This window comes from Helianthus annuus, chromosome 6, assembly GCF_002127325.2.
Source record: "Helianthus annuus cultivar XRQ/B chromosome 6, HanXRQr2.0-SUNRISE, whole genome shotgun sequence".
Taxonomy (NCBI): domain Eukaryota; kingdom Viridiplantae; phylum Streptophyta; class Magnoliopsida; order Asterales; family Asteraceae; genus Helianthus; species Helianthus annuus.
The window spans coordinates 36921580-36945363 of record NC_035438.2 but is presented as its reverse complement, the minus strand read 5'-3'; the positions used below and the strand labels follow the sequence as shown (position 1 = coordinate 36945363).

Here is a 23784-nt window from a genome sequence, read left to right as displayed (position 1 = left end):
ACCTAAGTTCCTTTTACATGATCAGCTGGGTCGATAGCCCAGTGTTTAAAGGGAGTCGGCCCAGATCTATTTGATCCGCCCCCCCCTACGTGTGTTCAGTCAACGTGTGCGGAGAAACAATTTGTTCTTATGATCACAATTCACCCACCATTTTCCATACACAAAACATGGTTAACAACAGGAAAACAACATCACGACTTTACCGGCTATGCGCATGTTCATTCATATCAGACCACCTTCTCACATATGCATATTAACTTGTATGCTATTATCATTCTATGGTGACAAAAAGCATGTGTTCACAGGACGTCATAGGCATCATTTAACATAGATCATGTCGTCTACTGTTACGTTATTCGCCATATATTAAACGTGATCAAAACAACCCAGCCATATTATATAATCGACATCAACACATTATAACTAATGTCTAATCAAGACTAGCAGCGAATCAAGATTCATAATAACTATAAGACTAGCCATATCAAATAAACACGACGAATCGATGATAGAATAAATCCATTGAAACTAACCAGAAAGTTGATGCGTGATAAACACGGATGCGGATTACTAATCAGAAGAAGCTTCGGCAGAAGTGAGGGGGTTTTCTCCTGCCGTATGTAACGTATGAGACTCGTAGGGTTTAGTTTAGAGATGTAGGTAAATGATAAGTAATACACAATCATCGCATCTCGCAATTCAATCGTTCAAAACTTGACTCATATGGTTAACACACAACTCTCGATTACTTCATACTATCAAAACCGTTCTAAATATGATCCCTAAAAATCATCGTTCACATGAATTATTGTTCCATCATTAAAAACGAGTAGCACATAACAAACATTCAAATCAAATCTATGCATATCATTGACACTACGTACAATATCACTAGAATTCTAAATCATGATACAACCAACAAGCAATACCCATTACTACAGAACATAACCACTTATCTTAGTGATTAAAAAAAACAATCAAAACTATGATAGGTATACTAACCGAGGTGTGGTGTGAGAGTCCAAAGGAGTGGGGTTTCGAATGTTGATCATGCCGTCAATCATCAGGGGAGTGAAGGGGAATCCTAGGGTTTCGTTATAACATGCTATGAGATAATAAAAGAAACCGTTTCCCCTAGATGCACATGTTTGTTCGAATGATATAGGCTGAATATGCATGTTTGTGTTTGATTGATGTGGGCCGGCCTACTAAGGCTCCAATTACTAATTGTGTGGTTATTATGGATGTACATAATATAATTTATTATGTAATATGTAGTAATTTTCTCAATTATTAAATTAGTAATTCAATATGATTAAACAATTTTTACAAGTTTACACAAAGTGAACATTATAACGACCTACAATAAAATGTAAGTAGTAGAATATGAATAGTAACGATACAAGGCAAGTGTCACGAAAACCTTAGGAATTCGGGTTGTCACATCATCCCCAACTTGAAAAAAATTTCGTCCCGAAATTTGACAAGCAATACAGAGGAGTGAAACGATAGAAACTCAAATTAAACTATATGCAACACCACACACATAATAATCAAGCATTACACACAATCACCAATCATCCAGGTAAATACGCAGACACTACGTAAACCCAATTGTAGAAACAGGATCGTGAAATCAGTCGGGTGTCACATCATCCCCAACTTGAAAGGAATTTCGTCCCGAAATTCGCCAGTGATAACAAGAGTTGGTTCAACCCCTTGAACAATTGAGGATATTAAAGTTTTAACAGATCCTTACGTTCCTATGTGAACTCCAGTCCATGTATTGAGGTTTAACAAGCCCTAACGATTGTCATACGACTTATGCTAGCGAACCCTGACTTCTTAGTCCATGTTTTCGATAGATTCCCTGATAAACACAACTGATCCGATGACCTCAGATTCCGGTAAGGGTATCACAAGGGTTTCATCGGACAAACACTGCCTTAAATCCAGGGTATACATACCATTACGATAGTTATCCCGTTTCATCAATTAGCTCGAGTTTGTGGGCCATGTCACCGTTTCATTCCAGTAATCTAAATGTCCCAACGCGTCGTAAACTAAGCTTGCCATGTTTTCTATAGTGTACCGCACCCTCCCAGGGTGATACTTTCGATTATGACTTGTTCGCCTACCACAAACTCCCAGTGTTTCCTAAGCTTAACAGCTTTCCTAGCAGTCACGCGTTGCCATCAAACAATTTCCGATCTAAGCAATCTTCAAGAGTTTTGAGCTCAAGTCCTGGACCTGCGATTACGTTGTCAACCACCTTAGTCCAACAAAGAGATTAGCGTTATTGTCCAGGTTATGCCTCAAACAGGGCTGTATGCATACTATCACGTTACAGCTGCATTAGGGCTTCTCCCAAACATAAGTGTCCTTCCCAAGCGTTTACTAAAGTCAATCATGCACATGCTCGCAGCGTGCCGTCATGTGTTCAGATGGTTCGTCACTCTGCTCGATTGTCCTACAGTGATAAGCAATGCTCATGTCAAGACGTGAGCCAAGGGTGTGCGCCATGCCTGCCTTAAATCAGGTATAGTTCAAAATCAAAGGTGACATGAGTTGGCACCTCGTGCCTATAAGCCATCTCTCCCAGAGGAGTATTCACAAGCTGAGAAGACTCGTCAATTCCCTTGTCTGCAAGAAGGTGTGCTGGTTACATGCGGCGGTCAACGATCATCCATGTGTTACTGTTTACGTTTCGAGTTGTAAGTAGACTGGTGACGAAATTCATAAGAGTCTGCTCCCATCTTCCATATGGGTGTTGTCGGTTTCTGATACTTCACCTTGACTCTCCCACAAGTCAAACGTCCTACACATACATTGCTAGGCGGGTTTTCATGCCCAATCATTAGTACAAGATTTTATAGGTCCTAATGTCTCTCATCAAAATCCGTACGACTAGATTATCAGAGCCGGTGTGCTTTGCTCAACACAAGTTCCCTAAAGTTGCCTTATAATGAGATTCGCATTCATTCCATGAGGTAGCGAATATCATCCGACCTGCCAACGGTCGCTTCTCCATGCCCCGCATGGGTTCAACTTAAAAATCCTCTTCCTTCAGTTTTCTAGTTTGATCAAGGCTAGTTGGATCAGGTAAGTTAGAGTCGATAGTGAGCTGCAAAGCTCGTGCACGTTCAAGTTTCATAGTTGTAATCATCCAAAAGTTCCCTCCAGCGATGCCATTAATTGATTTAACTCTCTCGTAACCAGGGTACACGGGAGGCCCTTGTGATCGGTCTAAGTAGTGCATTCGGTACCGTCCAAGTAATGCCTCCCACTTAAATCCAATGACAACGGTTCCCACCACAGGTTGTGTGTCGTGTAGTTCCTCTTTGTAACTCCATTACGTAAGTCATCACTCCCTTGTGTTGCGTCGACGTGTAACTGGGACTCTGATTCAAACCATAATGATATACCGCTGAATCACCCACGCCCTCGGGTATAAACGATGCTCAGTGCATTGCAGAGTTGGGATTCGAATGCTGAAAGGACGTCCTCCTGTTCTGTCTTTCACGAACACAGCACCCGGCTGTGCTAAAGAGATTTAAGCTACGCGACCTTCGAAGTTTCTGCGATTAATCTGCGATAATATCAAGCGGAGCCAAGTAATCGTTGTATCCTCGAAGGACTCTTTAATGTCGATCAGTTTCCAACCAAAATGGGTCTTAGCGAGATCCACGTGCATCCCCACTTCGTTGATTACAGTACCCAAAAGGTACCTCTCGAATCCAGAAGTTACATTTATCAGGACTTCGCGTGATGTGGCTCCTCCCTCAGGACCTCTCAAATAGGATAGAAAGTTGTCCATGTTGTTCTTTCCTCTTGGAAAGGATTCAAAATGTCACCCAATAACATGGTCGGTTCACATGATCCATGAAGCTGCTGGTGTGATGATCACCCTAAAGGTCATGGAATACAAGGTCGTATGGCCGAATTGCGTCTGGTAGGCTTCTTTAAGAACATTCTCCCCTTGGACTTCCATCTGTTAATAATTTGCTCGAAAATTAATCCTCGAATGAAAGCTCGTCTCTTGAATCTAGTCGACCGGTTGTCGATACATGGTCGAGGCAAACGGTTCCCAACTGTCGTCTTGATGAGTTCTCGATAATCGGTACACACACAAAAAGGCTTATCTTCACGGATATAACTGGGGCTTCCCAAAGCGAGAATTAGGTTCGACAAAACTCTTGTCCAACAGTTCTCGTAGTAGCTTATACAGTTCTTGCAACCCTCCTGGTGCAAGACGGTAAGAGTATGAGTATTCGGAGCTCCCTCTAACGTGAGATCAACTGAGATTCTGACTACCAGTTGTGGTAGTAGACCTGAAAGTTCCTCGATTTGCACATTGAGATGAGTCACAACAATTGGTGGATCCTCGATCCTATTTCACTTAGTCTTATCATCAGAAATAGTTGCTAATACAGCGGGGTCATCCCTTCATAGACACTTTCGGGGCTGTCATTACTGACATGATGCTAATCTTTACACCACCCTGGTACTTTAGAGCATATAGTGACGCTAAATTTCTTCTCACAGGGTACGTCTGCGCGATATATCCAGATAACCAACCAACACTAACTACTGTGTCAGAACCATCAAAGATAGTGAAAAGGAGGTCGATGTCGAACACTGGTCTCACAAGATCGAGTTTGCATCCAAGCGAACATATGAGGTTTCGATTGGCTTGGCATCAGCCGATTCCGCAACAGGTTTGGTTTCAAGAAGCATCCAAATCAAACAGAACAGAGACTATGCGACCCATCCAAGCTACCATGTTGCTATACTCCTGGCGTTGCCCATGCCAATCCTACATGTCCTTCGCGAGTACTATATCCAGTGTTGTTGCTACAATCACGCGGATTCCCCCATATTGTCATCGTTCCCTTGATTGTTGTCTTCTTGAATTACCAACGGCCAATACATGCCGTAGGCACCTCCATTTCCATACTGTAGGCTACTATTACAAGTACCTTGGTGTCACGATAACTGTTGCCTCTAATGTTGTTGCTTGAAACAGAACCCTACGATCTTTCACCAACGATGTCCATCTCTTCACATTTCGTGCCAAGCTCCAAGGCGCTACTCATTGTGCTGGAAGTTACACATTCCACATGATGGTCAATTATCATCGTTTATGTCCCGATTGATTCATAAAAGTCGGCTCCCATAAGTTTTGACTAGGTTTAAGGATTCATTTGGAGTCAAATCGCTGATGTTCGTTGTCAGTAACTAGAGTCGTTCGAATGCTGACGTCGGTAAAATACTACAATTACCCTCAGTTCCATCGTTCTTCCAAGTTGATCCAATACCACACGGTTTGCTGCGAGAGTGTTGCAGAAGTGATCACACTTCGGAGTCTAAGACGTCAATACATAAAGTTCCATCAAACGAAGAGAAGCGAGAAGGGTATAAACCAACTCAAGGGAGTTCATGCACGCACCTAACATTCTACGCGTTTCGCTAGGCGTCCAGATGTGTGTTCAAGTAATATTCGATAGCATCGAGATTCGTAACGGTTCAGGGAGGAGTGAAAAGATCATGTTCGAGTAAGAGACAATCACTGTTATGACTCCTATAAATTTGTTACATTTCACACTGATCAAATAACAGAGCGGAACCCCTTCTTCACTTGTTAAGCTTCACTGGGACTCACATGCACCCCACATTATTATTATGTGTGCACCCACAATAATATTGTGATTTGCATGCTCATCTCAGCTCTTCCGAACTCATGTCGAATGGTTCCTCAAACTCGAGTAGCAAACAAAGAGCAACACAAAGGTGAGTCACGAATGTTTAGGGAAATACCACCCTATCGGTCATATAACACGTGCAAGAAATAAGTTCATACTGTTGTGTTAAACGTGCAATCACATGCAATACTATACGTAAGTGTTTACTAGTTACACAGTACAATGAGTATACGAGAGACGAACCTTGCAATTTGGAGCTGAGTGTCATGGTCGTATTCTTTGTTGTCAAAACTGTTCGGTTATAGTCTGGTTTTATAAAAACGTTTTAAAACCAAGTTCACTATAACCAGTGGCTCTGATACCAAACTGTCACACCCTCAAATTACCACCTAGGGAGTGTCCCTGTTAGGCGTGTGACCACTAGCAATGAGCCACTAATTACATTGAATCATAAGTTTAAAATAAAGTTCCTTCAATAATAATAATAAAAATCCCAATCATAAGTTATTCCAAAGACCACATGTTCAGCGGAAGCATCAATGTATCCTAAAGTAAATACTAATTTAACGTGATAAATAAGTGTTTAACAAATGATCCCATCAGTATAACCATGACCACTCAAGCCGCTCCAAACAGTAAGTTCCACATCCAATAAATCTAACGACCTGCGAGCATGTAACAAGTGTATCAGACAAAGCTGGCGAGTTCACAGTTTTAGAAAGCGTTTGTTACCAGTTGTATGTAAAACAGTTCAATAACCAATGCAAGTAATATTGTTAATATCTCAATTCCGAACAAGACGGCTCCTGAAATACATGACTGCCCTTCCCACGTACTCCTATCTAGTACTGGGCCACGACTGGGTCATTAGTTCACATCCGTCCTCTCTAGGAGCGGTGTGAGGGTGCCAAACCTAAGTAGCGCTACCAACTAATACCCGTTACCCTCCAGGTAACATAATAAGGGACTTACAAAAGATGATAGGTGAGAATATTAACCAATATACCCGTTTTTACCCAAAAGACTTATCCCTCCACGGGATACCCACTGACTGTCCCCAACCACTGGGACGCATGCTCGAATGTAGTGAACTCACCTCGGTTTGCTCGGTACGTCTTAATTACCCGTCCAGTTGTTCGACCCAAATCCTACCGTGGTTACCAAACAACATCAGTTTCATCATCATTTAAATCACACGATTGCACATGCCAAATTATCATAACAGTTCACGTCCTATCCATGTGTCACTAACATAAAAGTGTGCAATCATCATGCAATTTCCATATTGTACAAACACACATCGATTCACACACATGCATGGGAGTCTGACAACCACTTAAACAACTTGTTGGGCACACAATACTTTACATGCATTGATTTCATTTGAGTTGGTGAGTAATATTGCTTCAACTAGTTAAATGGCCGACAATTCCCAACACTACTTTATGTTTATTGACCAAACAATTCTTTTGGATATTGTATGTGCCGCCAATTTAGATATTGTTGAGACTGTTGTGCGGCCCGACACCCAACACACAACACTAGCACTATTCAGCCATGCTAACCCACCCACAACCATGTGATTCTTTATTATAAGTTGGTCCGTAAGGGTATGGAACCTAAGTTCCTTTTACATGATCAGCTGGGTCGATAGCCCAGCGTTTAAAGGGAGTCGGCCCAGATCTATTTGATCCGCCCCCCCCTACGTGTGTTCAGTCAACGTGTGCGGAGAAACAATTTGTTCTTATGATCACAATTTACCCACCATTTTCCATACACAAAACATGGTTAACAACAGGAAAACAACATCACGACTTTACCGGCTATGCGCATGTTCATTCATATCAGACCACCTTCTCACATATGCATATTAACTTGTATGCTATTATCATTCTATGGTGACAAAAAGCATGTGTTCACAGGACGTCATAGGCATCATTTAACATAGATCATGTCGTCTACTGTTACGTTATTCGCCATATATTAAACGTGATCAAAACAACCCAGCCATATTATATAATCGACATCAACACATTATAACTAATGTCTAATCAAGACTAGCAGCGAATCAAGATTCATAATAACTATAAGACTAGCCATATCAAATAAACACGATGAATCGATGATAGAATAAATCCATTGAAACTAACCAGAAAGTTGATGCGTGATAAACACGGATGCGGATTACTAATAAGAAGAAGCTTCGGCAGAAGAGAGGGGGTTTTCTCCTGCCGTATGTAACGTATGAGACTCGTAGGGTTTAGTTTAGAGATGTAGGTAAATGATAAGTAATACACAATCATCGCATCTCGCAATTCAATCGTTCAAAACTTGACTCATATGGTTAACACACAACTCTCGATTACTTCATACTATCAAAACCGTTCTAAATATGATCCCTAAAAATCATCGTTCACATGAATTATTGTTCCATCATTAAAAACGAGTAGCACATAACAAACATTCAAATCAAATCTATGCATATCATTGACACTACGTACAATATCACTAGAATTCTAAATCATGATACAACCAACAAGCAATACCCATTACTACAGAACATAACCACTTATCTTAGTGATTAAAAAAAACAATCAAAACTTTGATAGGTATACTAACCGAGGTGTGGTGTGAGAGTCCAAAGGAGTGGGGTTTCGAATGTTGATCATGCCGTCAATCATCAGGGGAGTGAAGGGGAATCCTAGGGTTTCGTTATAACATGCTATGAGATAATAAAAGAAACCGTTTCCCCTAGATGCACATGTTTGTTCGAATGATATAGGCTGAATATGCATGTTTGTGTTTGATTGATGTGGGCCGGCCTACTAAGGCTCCAATTACTAATTGTGTGGTTATTATGGATGTACATAATATAATTTATTATGTAATATGTAGTAATTTTCTCAATTATTAAATTAGTAATTCAATATGATTAAACAATTTTTACAAGTTTACACAAAGTGAACATTATAACGACCTACAATAAAATGTAAGTAGTAGAATATGAATAGTAACGATACAAGGCAAGTGTCACGAAAACCTTAGGAATTCGGGTTGTCACATCATCCCCAACTTGAAAAAAATTTCGTCCCGAAATTTGACAAGCAATACAGAGGAGTGAAACGATAGAAACTCAAATTAAACTATATGCAACACCACACACATAATAATCAAGCATTACACACAATCACCAATCATCCAGGTAAATACGCAGACACTACGTAAACCCAATTGTAGATACAGGATCGTGAAATCAGTCGGGTGTCACAGAACATCCGAGGCAAGATCTGATCTTACCCAGCAGATGTACTAGTTGTGATACATATCTGTTCACATAGACATAACTATTAAAAAACTAGCAATAACGATGAAAAAATAATTATTATCAGCGATGCAGAAAAAAAAAATCAAATACAAGTATTGAATATGAGATGAAAAAAAATCATATTATTAAATAACTAATTGAAATCATGAAGCAGCTTCAAATAGATCTTCATCTCCGTCAAAAACTAAGGTATTTTTGTCAACAACGGTCCCATTTAAACCCCTTCTAACCAATTCAATATTCATATTATCATCAAGTTGAGGACCCGTAGATGTGTCACTCTGCAAATGTGTTTCCACATTCTCAAGACATGTTTGTTCATTCATGTCATAAGAATCTCTAGGTGTTGTCTTGATCACAACTTTCCATCCTTTGTCAACACGATCTGCAACATAAAATACTTGTTGTGCTTGACAAGCTAGTATAAAAGGGTCGTTATGAGGGTTCAAACCTTCAAAATTGAGTAGAGTAAACCCATTCTCATCTTGCTTTTTCCTTGAACCATTCGAGATCCAATCACAATGGAACAAAACTACTTTCCTGTCAACAGCATATTCCAACTCAATGATATCATTCAAAACCCCATAGTATGTTACATCTCCCACGATAGGATTGTTATCTTTAGCACTTGAGAAGCTATTTGTCATGGCCTCAAGCATAAGTCCACTATTTTGTGTTTTCCTATTCTGTTCCAGATCTTTTGTGTGAAATCGGAAACCATTTATGATAAATCCCTTATATTTTTTCACAAACTCAGCTGGGCCACTTGCCAAGTTTCTTAGATCTTCCGTGATTCTATGATCCCCTCTGGTATGCAGCTCCTCAACCTGAATTAAGGCAAGATGTGTTAAATTTTTCGTTATACATCTAGCGATTAGAAGCTTGAAAATGTTGTATCATTAAAGGTGTATTTTAAAAGTAATACATCTATGCTATTCCGTACATGATCTTGAAACCACGACTCAAAAGTCTCGCTATGTAAACGCTGAATCTCACGCTCACGTAATTTCCGATTTTCATGACGAACATTCGTCAGATGTTCTCTGCAATGTCAAAAGATGAGAATCATGACAACAACAAAAACAATTTTAGATATAATATAATAAATGGAACTCACAACTTCTAAATAACTACTTACGTTCGAAATTCATCAACTTCACTACAATTGAATAACACATATGAATGTGCTTTAGCCAAAATGTCAAGGTCAAGTATCTCTACCACTGTAGCACCAATCGGCCGACCTGACATAGAAAAGATAGGTAAAATATCCTCGAAACCACCGTCATCATAATTCCAACTTGTCTTATTATGTATGGTCTCGACATCTATGTATGGTCTCGACATCACTTGATAAGTACAATGAACAAAATGACAAACATTCTTCAGCTAAATATCCTTCTGCAATGGAACCCTCGGGTTTACTCCTATTTTTGACGTAAGATTTTAATGTAGATAAATACCTGAGTGATAAAAAAAGTATTAAGATCAGATTCAATATTATCTTTAAAAAAAGTGTTTACTAAAATATGAACGCACACCTCTCGATTGGATACATCCAACGGTAATGAACTGTCCCTCCTAATTTGGCCTCTGAAGCAAGATGAACCGAAAGATGAACCATGACATCAAAGAATGATGGCGGAAAAATCCTTTCTAAATCACAAAGGATTTTTCCAATCTCATTTTCCATTTGAACCAAATCATTTGGATTAAGAACTTTTGAGCATAACTGTTTGTAGTAACGACATAGCTTCATCACAGGATAACGCACGTGCATAGGTAACACATTTCGCAAAGCAATGGGAAGCAACTGCTGCATCAAAATATGGCTATCATGACTTTTAAGGCCAAACAATTTTGGAGGTTTTAACTCTACACATCTTGATATATTAGCTGCATAACCATCTGGAACTTTAACCTTTTTAAGAACACGACAAAATATATCTTTCTCTTTTTTATCCATTGAGAAACAAGCAGGTGGCAAATACACTTTGTTGTTATTCTGAACTTTAGGATGAAGTTCAGGTCTAATACCCATCTCTTGCAAATCAAGGCATGCTTTTAAATGATCCTTGGTCTTTCCATCTAGATTCATTAACGTTCCAACGACACTGTCACAAACATTCTTCTCAATATGCATTACATCTAGATTATGGCGTAGCAAGTTAGTTTTCCAGTATGGTAACTCAAAAAAAAAATACTTCTCTTCTTCCAGTTAAATGGTAGATCAGGGTTGGTCTTCACAAGTTTTCCAAATTTAATTTCAAAACCATTTAGCTCATCAAGTACTTCTGATCCTGTTAAGCCACGTGGTTGCCTCTCCGTTTCTTTTGTGCCATCAAAAGACTTCTTATCTTTCCGAAAAGCATGATCACCTGGCAGATATCGACAATGTCCCATGAAACAATATTTGTTGCCATGAGTTAAGCGTTGTGATTTTGTATGTTTATGGCAGCAAGGGCATGAAAGTTTTCCTTTTGTGCTCCATCCGGATAAATTCGCATAAGCGGGAAAGTCACTTATCGTCCATAACAAAGAAGCACGCATCTGAAAGTTACTCTTTGTCGATGCATCATAAGTCTCTACTCCATTAATATCCCATAACTCCTATAGCTCAGCCACTAACGGTTCCATATAAACATCTATATTGTTCCCAGGAGCTGATGGGCCAGGTATAAGTAAAGATAAAAAGAAATAAGGTTGTTTCATGCACATCCAAGGAGGTAGATTATATGGCATCAAAACAACAGGTCATGTACTATGAGAAACACTCATTGTTCTAAAAGGGTTAAACCCATCACTCGCTAAACCAAGCCTGACATTACGAGACTCACTGGCAAAATCAGGATAATTAAAATCAAATGTTTTCCAAGCTGGGGAATCAGCAAGATGTCTCAAGTAACCATCTTTCGTGCGACTCTCTTCATGCCATCTCATGGAGGCAGCAGTTTTAGATGACATAAACAACCTTTGCAGCCGTGGTATGAGCGGAAAATGACGTAAAACCTTTGCTCCAATCTTCTTAATCTTCTTATCCGTATCAGGTATGGTTAACTCATCATCAGGATCATTTTCATTTGCTGTGTACCTTGACGTATGACATATATCACATTTTGTTTTCTTACTGTTTTCTTTCCAGTACAGCATACAATCATTAGGACATGCATCAATTTTATCATAACTAAGTCCTAATTCTCTTATTATCTTCCTTAGGTCATACAATGACTTCGGTATGGAAGCATATGGGAAGGCTTCCCTCAATGTATCAAGCATCATGCTGAAACCCTTGTCATTACATTTCCCAATACACTTACTATGAAATAGTCTAATGATAAAAGAAAGAACCGAGAACTTCTTACACCCAGGATATAGTTCTTTCTTTGCATCTTCTAACGCTTTATAAAACTTTTTCGCATTTCTGTTTGGCATACTTTGACTTTCATTTTGTGTCCCTATTTCATTTTCATGTATGTTCTCACCAAACCCGTTGAATGCATCATGCACCAACCCTTGCATGTCATCTTCAGCATCCAACATAGGAGTTTCACATGATTCGGAAATAAAAGGTGCTATTCTGTAGCCTTTAATAAACCCGACACATTGGAGATGCGTTCTAGCCTCCTCCCGATCAACCCATATTTGATTACTGCAATCAATGCATGGACATGATATTTGACCATTTTTACCCTCGGTAGAAAAGATAAAATCAAGAAATTTGTCAAGACCATTTTCATATTCAGTAGTAGCTCTTGGTAAAGACATCCAACTCGTATCCATCTTAAAACTGGATTAAACAAACAATTAGTAATTTCATAAGTCATATACATGCACCCAATTCATAAGTAATTAAAGAATGTATTTGGTGGCCTCAAGTAAACTAAAAATTTGTTTAACACAACTATAACACTTAAATTAGCAATTAAGCACACTACCTTTTAATTTATAACACTTAAATTACTAATTAACCAAACTATCAGAGAAGATTTAATCAACTATAAAAAGGGTTGTTTTGGTTCGGGTCGAAACGGGTCCGGGTCGGAACGGGTGAACAAATGCAGTTTTGATTCGCTAAAATGGGAGGTGGTTTTAGAGTCCTACATCTGGTGAGACCATTTCTCTCGTTTCTACTAGAAGTCCAAAGTGCCGACAGAAAGTACCTTTGTGTTCGCACAGAAAGTTCGATCGCAACGTAAATTCCAACTGAAATGATGGGTCAGATGCCTCTCTTTTATGTTGTTTGTTAGTTCATGATTTCATATGTCTTGAAAAGAGAATGTAAATCCTTTTGGAAAACAATTTGTAAATTGTGCATATTGTGGAAAGAATAATAAGTCTGAATAAAACAACTACTTGTTGATTGCCTTAGATATTCAACTTCATTTTCACTTCATGTCATACACATACTAGTGATATGAACAATAATAATAATGTTAACAGTAGAGGTGGTGGTACTGGTGTTGGTATTGGTGTTGGTGTTAAGAAAGATAAGGTTTGTAATTTTTGGATACAGGGGACTTGTAGTTTTGGGGAGAGGTGTAGGTATATCATATGCATTCATGGTGTACTGGTGGCTTTGGGATGTTGACACAACTTAAAGGGCATAAGAAGGTGAGTTTTTATTGGATTGTTTGGTAGTTTTTTATGCTTTTGATGTTTTTTGAATTTAAAAAAAAATTCTGATTTTTTTTAATTTTTTAATATTTAATTTTTTTTTTATTTTTAGCCTATCATGACCGAAACCCATTGTGACCTAAACCCATCTTGACCTTTTTCTTAAAAAACTCATCCTAACTCATACCCATCCTAACCCATTACCCAAACCTACCCAATCCACCCATTTTACCACTTCTAATTATTATGGAGGCGAATTAAGTAGAAGAGTGGGTCACGGTGTGTACCGGTTATTTAGCCATTATTTATTCAATAATATTAAGCCTTTCATCTTTCTTTTTGACTCTCTCGTACAACGAGTTTATCCTTCCATATTTGAGAGCTTAATATCACAAGAGTTTGAGTTTCTCTAATGTTTGTTTGTGTGTGTAAACTGGGCCTAAACCAACATGCAGAATATAGTAGTAGGCATTTACACTACAAAATTTAAATGCAATAGTAGCATGTGGCATTGGTTTTAATTTCTTTGTGACAGTTTTACACACAACATAAACCTTTAAAAAAAAGTTTCACACACCTTTAAAAAAGTTAATTGAATCCTTCACGTGACAATTTATTGATAAATAAATTGCAGTGATAAAGTTAATTGGAACCTAATCAGCGATTTAATCAAAGTCGTTGTTTGCATCAGTTGTGTTAGGGAATGTTGGGGTTTCAAACAGCAACTTTAAGGGACAAACCAGAATATGGTACGATCTGTAGCCCTTCGCCATGTGTTAATATGTGAATACCGATTCCTATTTTTAACTTAATTTATTGATAAATTATGCAGTGATAACATTATCTGAAAAGCATTCAGCCCAACAACATCCAACTGTTTTGCCTATTTAGATACTTACATTGATGAAGATAAATTTAGTATTGATAAATTATGCAATGAAAGCATTATCTGGATAGCATTCAAACCCTAACGAAGATAATGAAGAATTTATATCATATCTCAATCATATAGCAACTTTCAAGAATTTACACATAATAATCAACAAATCAAACAAAAATTTTAGCAAACTGAGTGAAAAAGTTATAGAAAAAACACCTGAGAGTGAGAGAATTCAAGGGCAGGTGGGCGGTGGCTGCCAGAGTTGGACGACGGTGGAGGTCACGATGACGAAGGAGCTGTTGATTTTGGAGTAATGGTATGGTTCTGCTTTTGTTTCTTCGATGGACAGGGAAAGCAAGGAAAGGGAACCAATGAATTGAACATGAATACAAAAAGTCAAAAGACCTAATACATTAATTTAGGTTTTTTTAAAAGTGCAAACATGGAAGGTTTGTTTATTTATGTACGTATATATAATCTTTTTATTTTTTAAAACTTTTGTTTTTTTTAAGAACTTCATTAAAACAAAGCCAGCCCGAAAAACAACCGGGCGGCCAAACCAACTACAAAGAACAAGAAAACACTATACAAATTTACACCACTCGACCCATGAAACGTCTAAATACTTCGACCTATTCCTAAACCAAAGATACCCGATAGACTTGATCGCACTAAACACCTCCTTAACCTTCGGATGCTTCCCCGCAAACACTAGCTCATTCCTAGCCTTCCAAATTTGCCAACACGTAATAAGGACGATACCATGATACGCTAACTTCTTCTTTCCATTCAAGTGAATTGACAAAAAATGCCCTCATGTGCAAGGCACATGACTAGATTTAACTGAAACATCTATCGGGTTGGGTTCTAAAATGGTTTAACCGGTTGAACCAGGTTTTATCGGGCGGTTGAACCGGCACTACGTGAAAAAAGGGGCTACGGCCACACTTTTGGCAAAACCGCCCTACCACACGTTTATAAAAATGTGTGGCTAAAGGTTATTCATAGATATGTTAATGAACCATATTGGGCCTTAATGGATCATAATGGACAATAGTAGATCACACATGTCTTAATGGACCATATTGGGCCTAAATGAAGCACAATGGACAATAGTGGATCGTATGTGTCTTAATGGTCCTTATTGGGATTTGATATGTCACATTGGCCAATAGTGAATCATATATGTCTTAATGAACCATATTGGGCCTTAGTGGATCACAAGGACAATAGTAGATCAAAATTTCTTAATGGACTATATTGGGCCTTATGGATCACAATAGACAATAATAGATCTGAACCGCAATGTAATAATAATAAATTGACCATATTCCGTTTTTTATGGAACTTAGATCGTAGGATAGAGATAAACGAGATCGTCTTAATGGTACCTTAGGGGAGTAGGGGTGGGAGCATGATAGAATTCTATCACTCGTTTTTTTTGGAACACCGCTGCCACCACTCCCATCACTCGTGAAAAAAAGAACGCGTTGAACATATCACGCGTTGTAAAAAATTGATTGTATGTGTATGACTTGTACGTTGTGTATTAATGCTTGTACGTTGGAATTCCATCACTAGTGATGACCACCGCCACTAAAAAATGCTTGTGAGTGATAGAATAGTGGTTGCTGACATGGCGGAACATGATTGGATGTTTGTGAGTGATGGGATTCCATCACTTGTAACCACCCCCACTCCCCTTAATCAAATAGTATGCATCTTTGGTTGTAAATTATGCTTAAATGTTTGTACCTTAATCAAATAATTTGTATGCATGTTTGGTTGTAAATTGTGCTTAAGTGGTTGTACCTTAATCAAATAGTGGTTTCATTAGCTTACCATGTTCAACCTGTTTTGTATGCATTTATGATTGTAAATTGTGTTTAAGTGGTTGTGCCCTAATCAAATAATGGTTTCATTATCTTACCATGTTCAATCAGTTTGATCTATTCAAATTTATATTGTTTTATTTGTAAATTATTATTATTTATAATAATATAATTAATTTAGCCAAAATCTTATATAAATATAATTTGCACCATATTGATGCAACGGTTGTTGTAATATATGCATTATGATTTGTATAGTGGTAATGATATATAATATATATACAGATTACGATGAACCTGTCAAACGGGAAAAAATAGACGCGGGTTCATCTTAACGTGCGAGTCCTAGATCAACTTAGTTATTTTATTCTATGTTTTACTTTCGATTTAATTTCTTTGCATTAACACGCCCTAACTTCAGTGTCGGAGGTCGCTGGCAGTAATGTGACATTAGTGCTCGCCCCTGCCGTAACGCAAGGGGTGCTTAATACTAGTTTGAGTAAAATGTCATCCATACCCCTATGAAAATACAACTTTCAAAACACATTGTACAAGTCACTATAGCAAAAACATTAAAATAAAAAGTACATCTTTCAATGCAGTTGGTACAACTCACAAACACGATTTTACATCAGCTTAAGTCACCCCCACTAGTTTTTTTCAAAATACAATATCCGATCCATTTAAAACGACATCAAAGGATCTTGTATATGAGGAAACAAAGAATTATAGGAAAGATATAGGTGACTAAATATATATAAAATTAAAACGCATAATTTTCAATCTAAAGTCAAACGAACCAAATCAAGCTTTGAATTTCGCTCATCACTCTAAATCAATCCGTAAATCCCCCACTCTGCCACGTTCTCACAAAAACCCTCACACACAGTTCCTTCTCACCTCCCCTTCACTCTTCGTTAACCTGCTTGTTTGCTGCGAAGAAGTCTGGTGGCACGACGCGTGATTATAGACGGCAGTACGCTTTGAACTCTCACCGATTTCCACTTGAGGTAACTCACTGATTGTTGTTTTCGTTATTATCTCATTCGGTTGCTATTGATATTGAATTTCAATGATGTTAATGGGGTAAGAATTTAGATTAAAAATCATCTAATCCAATTAAAATCACTACCATATTCCAATCGAAATTACCTTCTAGCCGATACACTGGTTCATAAAATCTCGCATTGTTATCTTGTTCTTCCACTTTTTTATAAAACTTTTCAACTTACATAAAAGGAGTCATACTGCGAGTGTTGTTCTTTGAGCAAGTAATGTTGACGACTGGTGTATAGAGTGTAAAACTTCTGGAATGCTTAGCACTGTATGATATGGTTTGTAACGAAGTTAGATATTAATATAACAAAACAAAACAAAACACAAGCACTGTTGGTGGGTTAAAAAGTTAATTTTCTTTATCAATTATCATACCTTTAAGTCAGCAACGCAGCATGTTCAACTATGTAAATGCTAATCAATCCTTTCTCCCGCCCCTGTCATATTTGTCGTTCCCGCAATTTTACACTATTAATCAAAACATTGAGTAATTAAATAACAATTGTAATTGCATAAGAATCATAGATAAAACACCATCAAATAGGTAAATGTATAGGGTGCTTTGCAAAATTAAAGTGGGGCAATGTTTCTATATCCACGGGTATATAAAAAGCCGCCGACCTCCATCGTCCCTTGCCGACCCGACCCGTAACCCGTACCGTTCAAACCGACCCGACACATACCCTAGGTTTACATAAAGTCCTTTGATGTTCCCCATCTCAAAAGCTGTTGACCCACCACCACTAAAATTAAGAAAAATCAGCCAACACACATTTGAGATTTACCAAATCGTTAATCTTGTGTAAACGTGTTACATGTACTAATGTTAAACACTGAAACCATACCCATCTGCTCTTGAAATAACGCCAAGATTTGCTCGAAGCCGTCTCATCTGAGATGAAATCAAAACCAACACAACAAATTCAAACTAGAGAGATAAAAAAACAAGTATGACTATGTACTGAAAATTGAAGTTAATGCTTCTACTTTTATATCTTGCAATGTGATTTTCATATTTATATAGATTTAATTGAACAATTTTATGTTTTAGCATGTGTTAGATTGATATTTGACCTGTTTCGAATTTCTTTTTAAAAAGATGTATATTCTTAGATGGATGATGATTATGGATATTGTGCACTGGAAATTTAAATAAGAATTGATTAACGAAATTAAATTGGGCCATCAAGTTGGAATACATGTTAAATTGAATACTGTTGGGCCATTAGTTACGAACTTCATCTGGGTTGCAATTAATTACATTCATTTGCAAGTTTAATTGAGATTGGGGTGTATCTTTAAGAAAGCATATTAGACTGCTTTTTTTTTTGGAATAACGGAAAAAATAGAACAAGGGGCAGAAAGAGACTGAAAATCCCAAAAACAGAAGTAAATTATAATATTGTATCGTGAATACTAAAAGCACGTCATCTCTCCCATTCGACCTCAATGAAAGGGGTTCGATCACTCAAAGGATTCTCTTTAATTTCTTCCACGATTTTTGTGACTGTAAAGGGCACTTCTTCAAAAACCAATCCATTTCGAGCCTTCTAAATTCTCCATAAGGCTGCAGCAAAGATAAATCCATAAACTTTTTCCATGTAGCCGAACCCTTAATGCTATGCAAATCATCCATCAAAGCCCAAAACAACACGGCTCAGGTATTTACAAGAATTTTCATCCAAACACAAAGATGCCACCACACTGCTCTAACCATGACGCACGAGACGACAATGCGGTCAAGGTCTCTTCCCCATACCCGCAAATACTGCATCACGTATCCATTCACGAAACCCCACGAGATGTCAAAGCGGCCTTTGTCGCTATAAAATACAAAACCAGCTTCCACATAAAATAACCCACTTTATGTGGAACTCATTTATTCCATCAACTTCCACGAGACTGCTGTTATTTTCTTCACAAGGCCGACTCTTTTTATTAGCCTAACTTTATTTTGGTATATTCTAGCTAACAGTTTAAACCAATTGATTTCAAGTTAGCAACTGAGAAATTACAAATTACAAGGTATTTGCAACTTATGCACCTTAGTTGCTGATTAAAATTTTTATTTACCGATTTGTTTGTTAGTTATTTACTCATTTTTTTTTCATTTTCAACATTATAACTAACATCCCGCCGCAGCGCGCGCAAACGTCAGCTCCTTTAATACAAAATGTAGAAATAAATCTTCAAATTGTTATCAAAACAAGACCATCATAAGGCATACCTCTAATTGTCTGATCAGTTAATCAACTTAACATCTAATACTAACATAATTTATAGCAATTACAGTGCCAAAACTCTAGAGCGCAGCACATGGAAGTCAACATACTCGTATAACACATTACACACCAGAAGCCCTAAATTTATACACAATAACAATAACCACTGACTCAGATATCCATCACACTTGTTCATCACTAAATGAAAACTAAACCCTAGATATCATAAGCCAAACTGACAATACCTCAATTAACAATCTAATTGATGAATGTAATAGTAGCAATCACGAAAACGATAGAAGTTGGATCACATATACGAACCTGTATCTATGGCAATATGAGAGATTGCTGATCAGGTGTACTTCTTTCAAAACCTCTAAAAAATCGAAATCAGATGTGCTTGCTTGCTTTTCCTTCTTCAAATCCCCAAATTCAGGTCTGAGATAGATGAACTATACACCAATCGATGGATAACGAAATCAAGTGTAAACTAAAAGTTATATAATCGATTTGTGAAGTTTTGATATGATAATTGAGATGAACAAATAAGGAATTTCAGAGAGATCGAATCTACATAGATTGATTCAATGATTGAATCTACACAGAAATAACTGGAAGATGAAATGCTTGAAAAATAGGGTTAAGATGTTTCCTGAGTGAGAGCAGAGTAGCGTTTAGAAAAGAAATGCACAAATGAAATACTTGATAAAATTTGCCCTAAAATTCACCAGCTAAGTTTGATTTTCCTTTTATAAATCTTTATTTTTTATTTTTCTTATTTATTTGAGCCTTTTATGAATGATTTAATAAGATTTTTCTTTTTTGTATACACCAGTAATGGAAGATAAAAGTATGCAAGGACAAAGCTCCAAAAGACGTATGAATGCTTATGAAAGGAGTAGAATGTCAAGGATTCAAGAGAACCAAAAAAAATTACAAGCTTTGGGAGTGAAAAATATTGCTAAATCTTTGACAAGTCTAGCAGAGAGTGACAAAACAAAGAAAAAGAAAAACAAATCAATGGATACCAGCAAGAAAGATATAGATGTAGAGTATATGCCTGGTTCTGATATTGACGTTGAGCAAGATTATCAAGAAGCTGCTACAAAAATCTCTAAAAAGGTACTAATATCAAATACGGATAATATAATTTCTTTCGGTTTCTTCTCTAACAATTCGACTTACAGAAACAACGTCCAATATACATTGCTCCGTAGTCCCTGAAAAGATATACTAATTTAGCACAGAAACGATTCATTGCTCCGACTGTCTCCTGTGTGCTAACATCTTCAGAATCTCATATGCAAACGGGACAAGTAATTGATACAAGTGGGAGATCAACTGTAGCTAAGAGAAAGTTATCTGCAGTTGACAACGATGATGACCACGGGGAGCGTGACATGAGATTTCATGGTACCTATATTTGTTTTTCAAATATTTTATTTATGATATTTACTTAATATTAAGTCTAGATTCAATTAACTGTTTTTTATGCTTACCTTTTTTGTAACTATAGATATCAATGAAGAACAAGATGATGTTGAATTTGATGATATTGAAGATATAGATATGAATGAAGCTTATGAAGAACAAGATAGTTTTAAAGATGATGGAGGTAAAGACATGGAAGACTTAGAACAAGTGAATGATTTAGAAAATCAGAACGATGAACTGGTTGAAAAAGAATGTGAAGATCAAGAAAATGAAGAAGAGCATGAAGGTTCACAACAAGAAAATGAAGCAGGTTTATTCTATCTACTTGATTGCTTATTTTTTGGTTAAATCATATATTTAGTATTTTTTAATGTATATATGTACATCATGTTCACTTTTTGTAGTTCAGAATGTACGTAAAAGAGTGAGAGGACCAACGCGTATGCCAAAGGTTTGGGCCCAAGAAAAAGGGGATAGAATTCCTATTTTAGTTAATGAACACGGACAACCTATTAATGACAAAAGTAGTCAACTGACCCATTTCATGGGAACCCTTTCAAGGAGTGGAAAGTATTGTCCGATTTATAAACCATGGAATAAAGTTAAGGCCGCCAAAAAAGAAGCGTTGCTTGCACTCTTAAAGGTACATAATTAAAAATATGTTTGTTAATGACTTAAGTATTTGTTTTCTCATGTAACCTGTTTCATTTGTAGACAAAATTTGATATTCCTGAAGCTGCTAAAGGCTGGATATTGCAATCATTTAGGCGGAAGGTGAAGAACTGGAGGGCAAGAGTTAAGGAACTATACCATGATCCGTCTTTGTCACTGAAGGAACAAATGAGTTCTAGGCCAAAACAAGTGCAAAAAAACAATGGAAGAAACTTGTGAAGTATTGGAATAAAGAAAAGTCTAAGGTATGAAATAGCCTACCACTTTAAATAACATTAGTTTATTTCCCATTCTGAAATTTCACTTGTCTACTGAAGCTCGTAAGTGAAAAAAACAAGGCGAATCGGGCAAAGAAGAAGATGGTTCAAGTAATGGGTAAAAAAAGTTATGCTTGAGTCCGCGAAGAGCTAAAGGTGATTGTATGAGATAGTGCAATTGTTAATGTAGCATGTCGATATCCATTGTTAATACTTATTTTCTTTTTATTCAAACATGCATCTAAGGGACAAGATTCAAGTCGACTGGAAATGTTTCGTGCATGTTTCTCCAAAGATGGAACTACTAAAAATTTGGAAGCTTCAAATGCAATTGTAAATAATATGCTTATATATTCATACACATATTTTTTCTATGTGTTCTTGATGCTCTTAAAAATACATACCTTATTTTTGTTACTATGTCTAATATAGGCACAGATACAACAACTTAGTTCTAATCTTCCTGAGGGCTCGATCGATAAGCCTTAAGCCTGGACTAGATGATGTTTTTTCTAAAGTAATGGGTAATGATCGAAATGGTGATGCGGTTATGTATGGTCTGGGTGTTCGTGCTGCTGATGTTTGGGGTGTAATACCAAGTCGTTCAGCATGTCATAGAGAAAACATCCAATTGAAGTCTCAATGTGAAGAACTTACTAGTACTGTGGTCCAGTTACGAGCCCAAGTATCAGAGATGGAAGGGTCAAGGGGTGGTTCAAGTGTTCAACCTCTTGCATCACAACATTTCCCCAATGTAACCAATGGACATCAACGTTTACGGGTATTTTTCTATAAAAATCTTTAAAAACCAATTTTCCTTAATTTTTCTATAAAAATGTTAGCCTACTAGTATAAAACTTTATTAATTTTTTTGTAAAATGATTTTTTGCACTATTATGACTAGAGTTTAATAAATATTTGTTGAAAACTAAAATCTAGGTCGAAGATGAAGTTTTCCTCAAAAGCATTCTAAACTCTACCGAGATTGTAGCAAGAGGAAGGGTCCAGAGCTTGGACCCAAATGATCTAGTTGGTGGTACAGAGATTGGACCAGATGGTGTGAGGTAAACGTTCAAGTACCAATAAAAAAAGATGAAAACTTGGTAAGACCATATGGTTTATTTTCTACAATTCAAGATTGTATTAGTGCACCCATCGCATGGCCCTGTCCATTCATCTCGGTATGTATTTGTTAAATTTGTGATACAAATAATTTTAATATCATGGAACTTAATGCTTATACATGGATGGTTTATTTGTAGGTAGTCCATGAGGATTGAGGACGCATGATGACTCAAGATTTTATGCTTCTTATTTCTTTAATTGTTATTAATTTCTTTGTTAAATGTTAAGACTTTATGTTAGATAATGTTATAACTTATTTATGGTTAATGTTTTTGTTATGAACATGTTTTTTTTGAAATATAATGAAGTTTTATTTCTTTCATTAGTTGATTTTATACAATAACTATTAGGATGTTATATGTTGATGGCCAGTTTATAAAATTGGTTTTATAATCTTATTTGGGATATTAGGACCATTTTCTTGATATTTAAAGTAGCTATAACGTTACATCATAAGGGTCCTATAAATTAATTTTTAAGGACGCTTGTATGTGTATCAAAAGATTAAAAGTGGGTAATCACATATTAGAACATTGTAAAAGTGTCTTAATATGTTCTTTTTAGGACACTATTTAAGTTGTCTATAGACACATTATGCGACCATAAAATTGGTTTCATAATCTTATTTGGTATATTAGGACCCTTTTCTTGGTACTAAATTAGTT

At 36.9% G+C, this 23784-nt stretch overlaps 2 protein-coding genes across 12 annotated transcripts; one reads left to right on the top strand and one right to left on the bottom strand.

Moving 5' to 3' along the window:
• Nucleotides 1-9125: 9125 nt before the first annotated feature.
• Nucleotides 9126-20361, bottom strand: LOC110867440. 11 transcript variants are annotated; one of them, XR_004860522.1, is made up of 6 exons: nt 19953-20348; nt 18255-18301; nt 18093-18152; nt 17785-17877; nt 17506-17675; nt 16913-17406 (listed from the first exon to the last, which is right to left on the bottom strand). XR_004860522.1 is itself a non-coding variant. In XM_022116464.2 (4 exons), the coding sequence occupies exons 2-4, from the start codon at nt 10372-10374 to the stop codon at nt 9171-9173; spliced, it is 1011 nt and encodes a 336-aa protein (XP_021972156.2). In that variant the 5' UTR covers nt 10375-10490; nt 10569-10822; the 3' UTR covers nt 9130-9170. The 11 variants fall into 11 exon arrangements, 2 of the variants coding, with proteins under 2 accessions (XP_021972156.2, XP_021972157.2); XR_004860523.1 differs by having other exon boundaries at nt 18093-18135; XR_004860520.1 differs by lacking the exons at nt 16913-17406; nt 17506-17675; nt 17785-17877; nt 18093-18152; nt 18255-18301 and adding exons at nt 9126-9854; nt 9953-10070; nt 10166-10490; nt 10569-12814 and having other exon boundaries at nt 19953-20361.
• Nucleotides 20362-22464: 2103 nt separating this feature from the next.
• On the top strand, nt 22465-23288 carry LOC110938662. Its single transcript, XM_022180838.2, has 2 exons — nt 22465-22775; nt 22934-23288. The coding sequence occupies exons 1-2, from the start codon at nt 22515-22517 to the stop codon at nt 23060-23062; spliced, it is 390 nt and encodes a 129-aa protein (XP_022036530.2). The 5' UTR covers nt 22465-22514; the 3' UTR covers nt 23063-23288.
• Nucleotides 23289-23784: the final 496 nt, after the last annotated feature.

Bases quoted from the DNA above. Each gene is read 5' to 3' on its own strand.
- LOC110938662 (XM_022180838.2), top strand. From the start codon at position 22,515: ATGGGTAATGATCGAAATGGTGATGCGGTTATGTATGGTCTGGGTGTT. The intron at 22,776-22,933 runs GTATTTTTCTAT...ACTAAAATCTAG, and splicing joins ATGGACATCAACGTTTACGG to GTCGAAGATGAAGTTTTCCT.
- LOC110867440 (XM_022116464.2), bottom strand. From the start codon at position 10,374: ATGTCGAGACCATACATAGATGTCGAGACCATACATAATAAGACAAGT. The intron at 10,071-10,165 runs GTAAGTAGTTAT...TTGACATTGCAG, and splicing joins GAAGTTGATGAATTTCGAAC to AGAACATCTGACGAATGTTC. The intron at 9,855-9,952 runs GTATTACTTTTA...GCCTTAATTCAG, and splicing joins ATGTACGGAATAGCATAGAT to GTTGAGGAGCTGCATACCAG.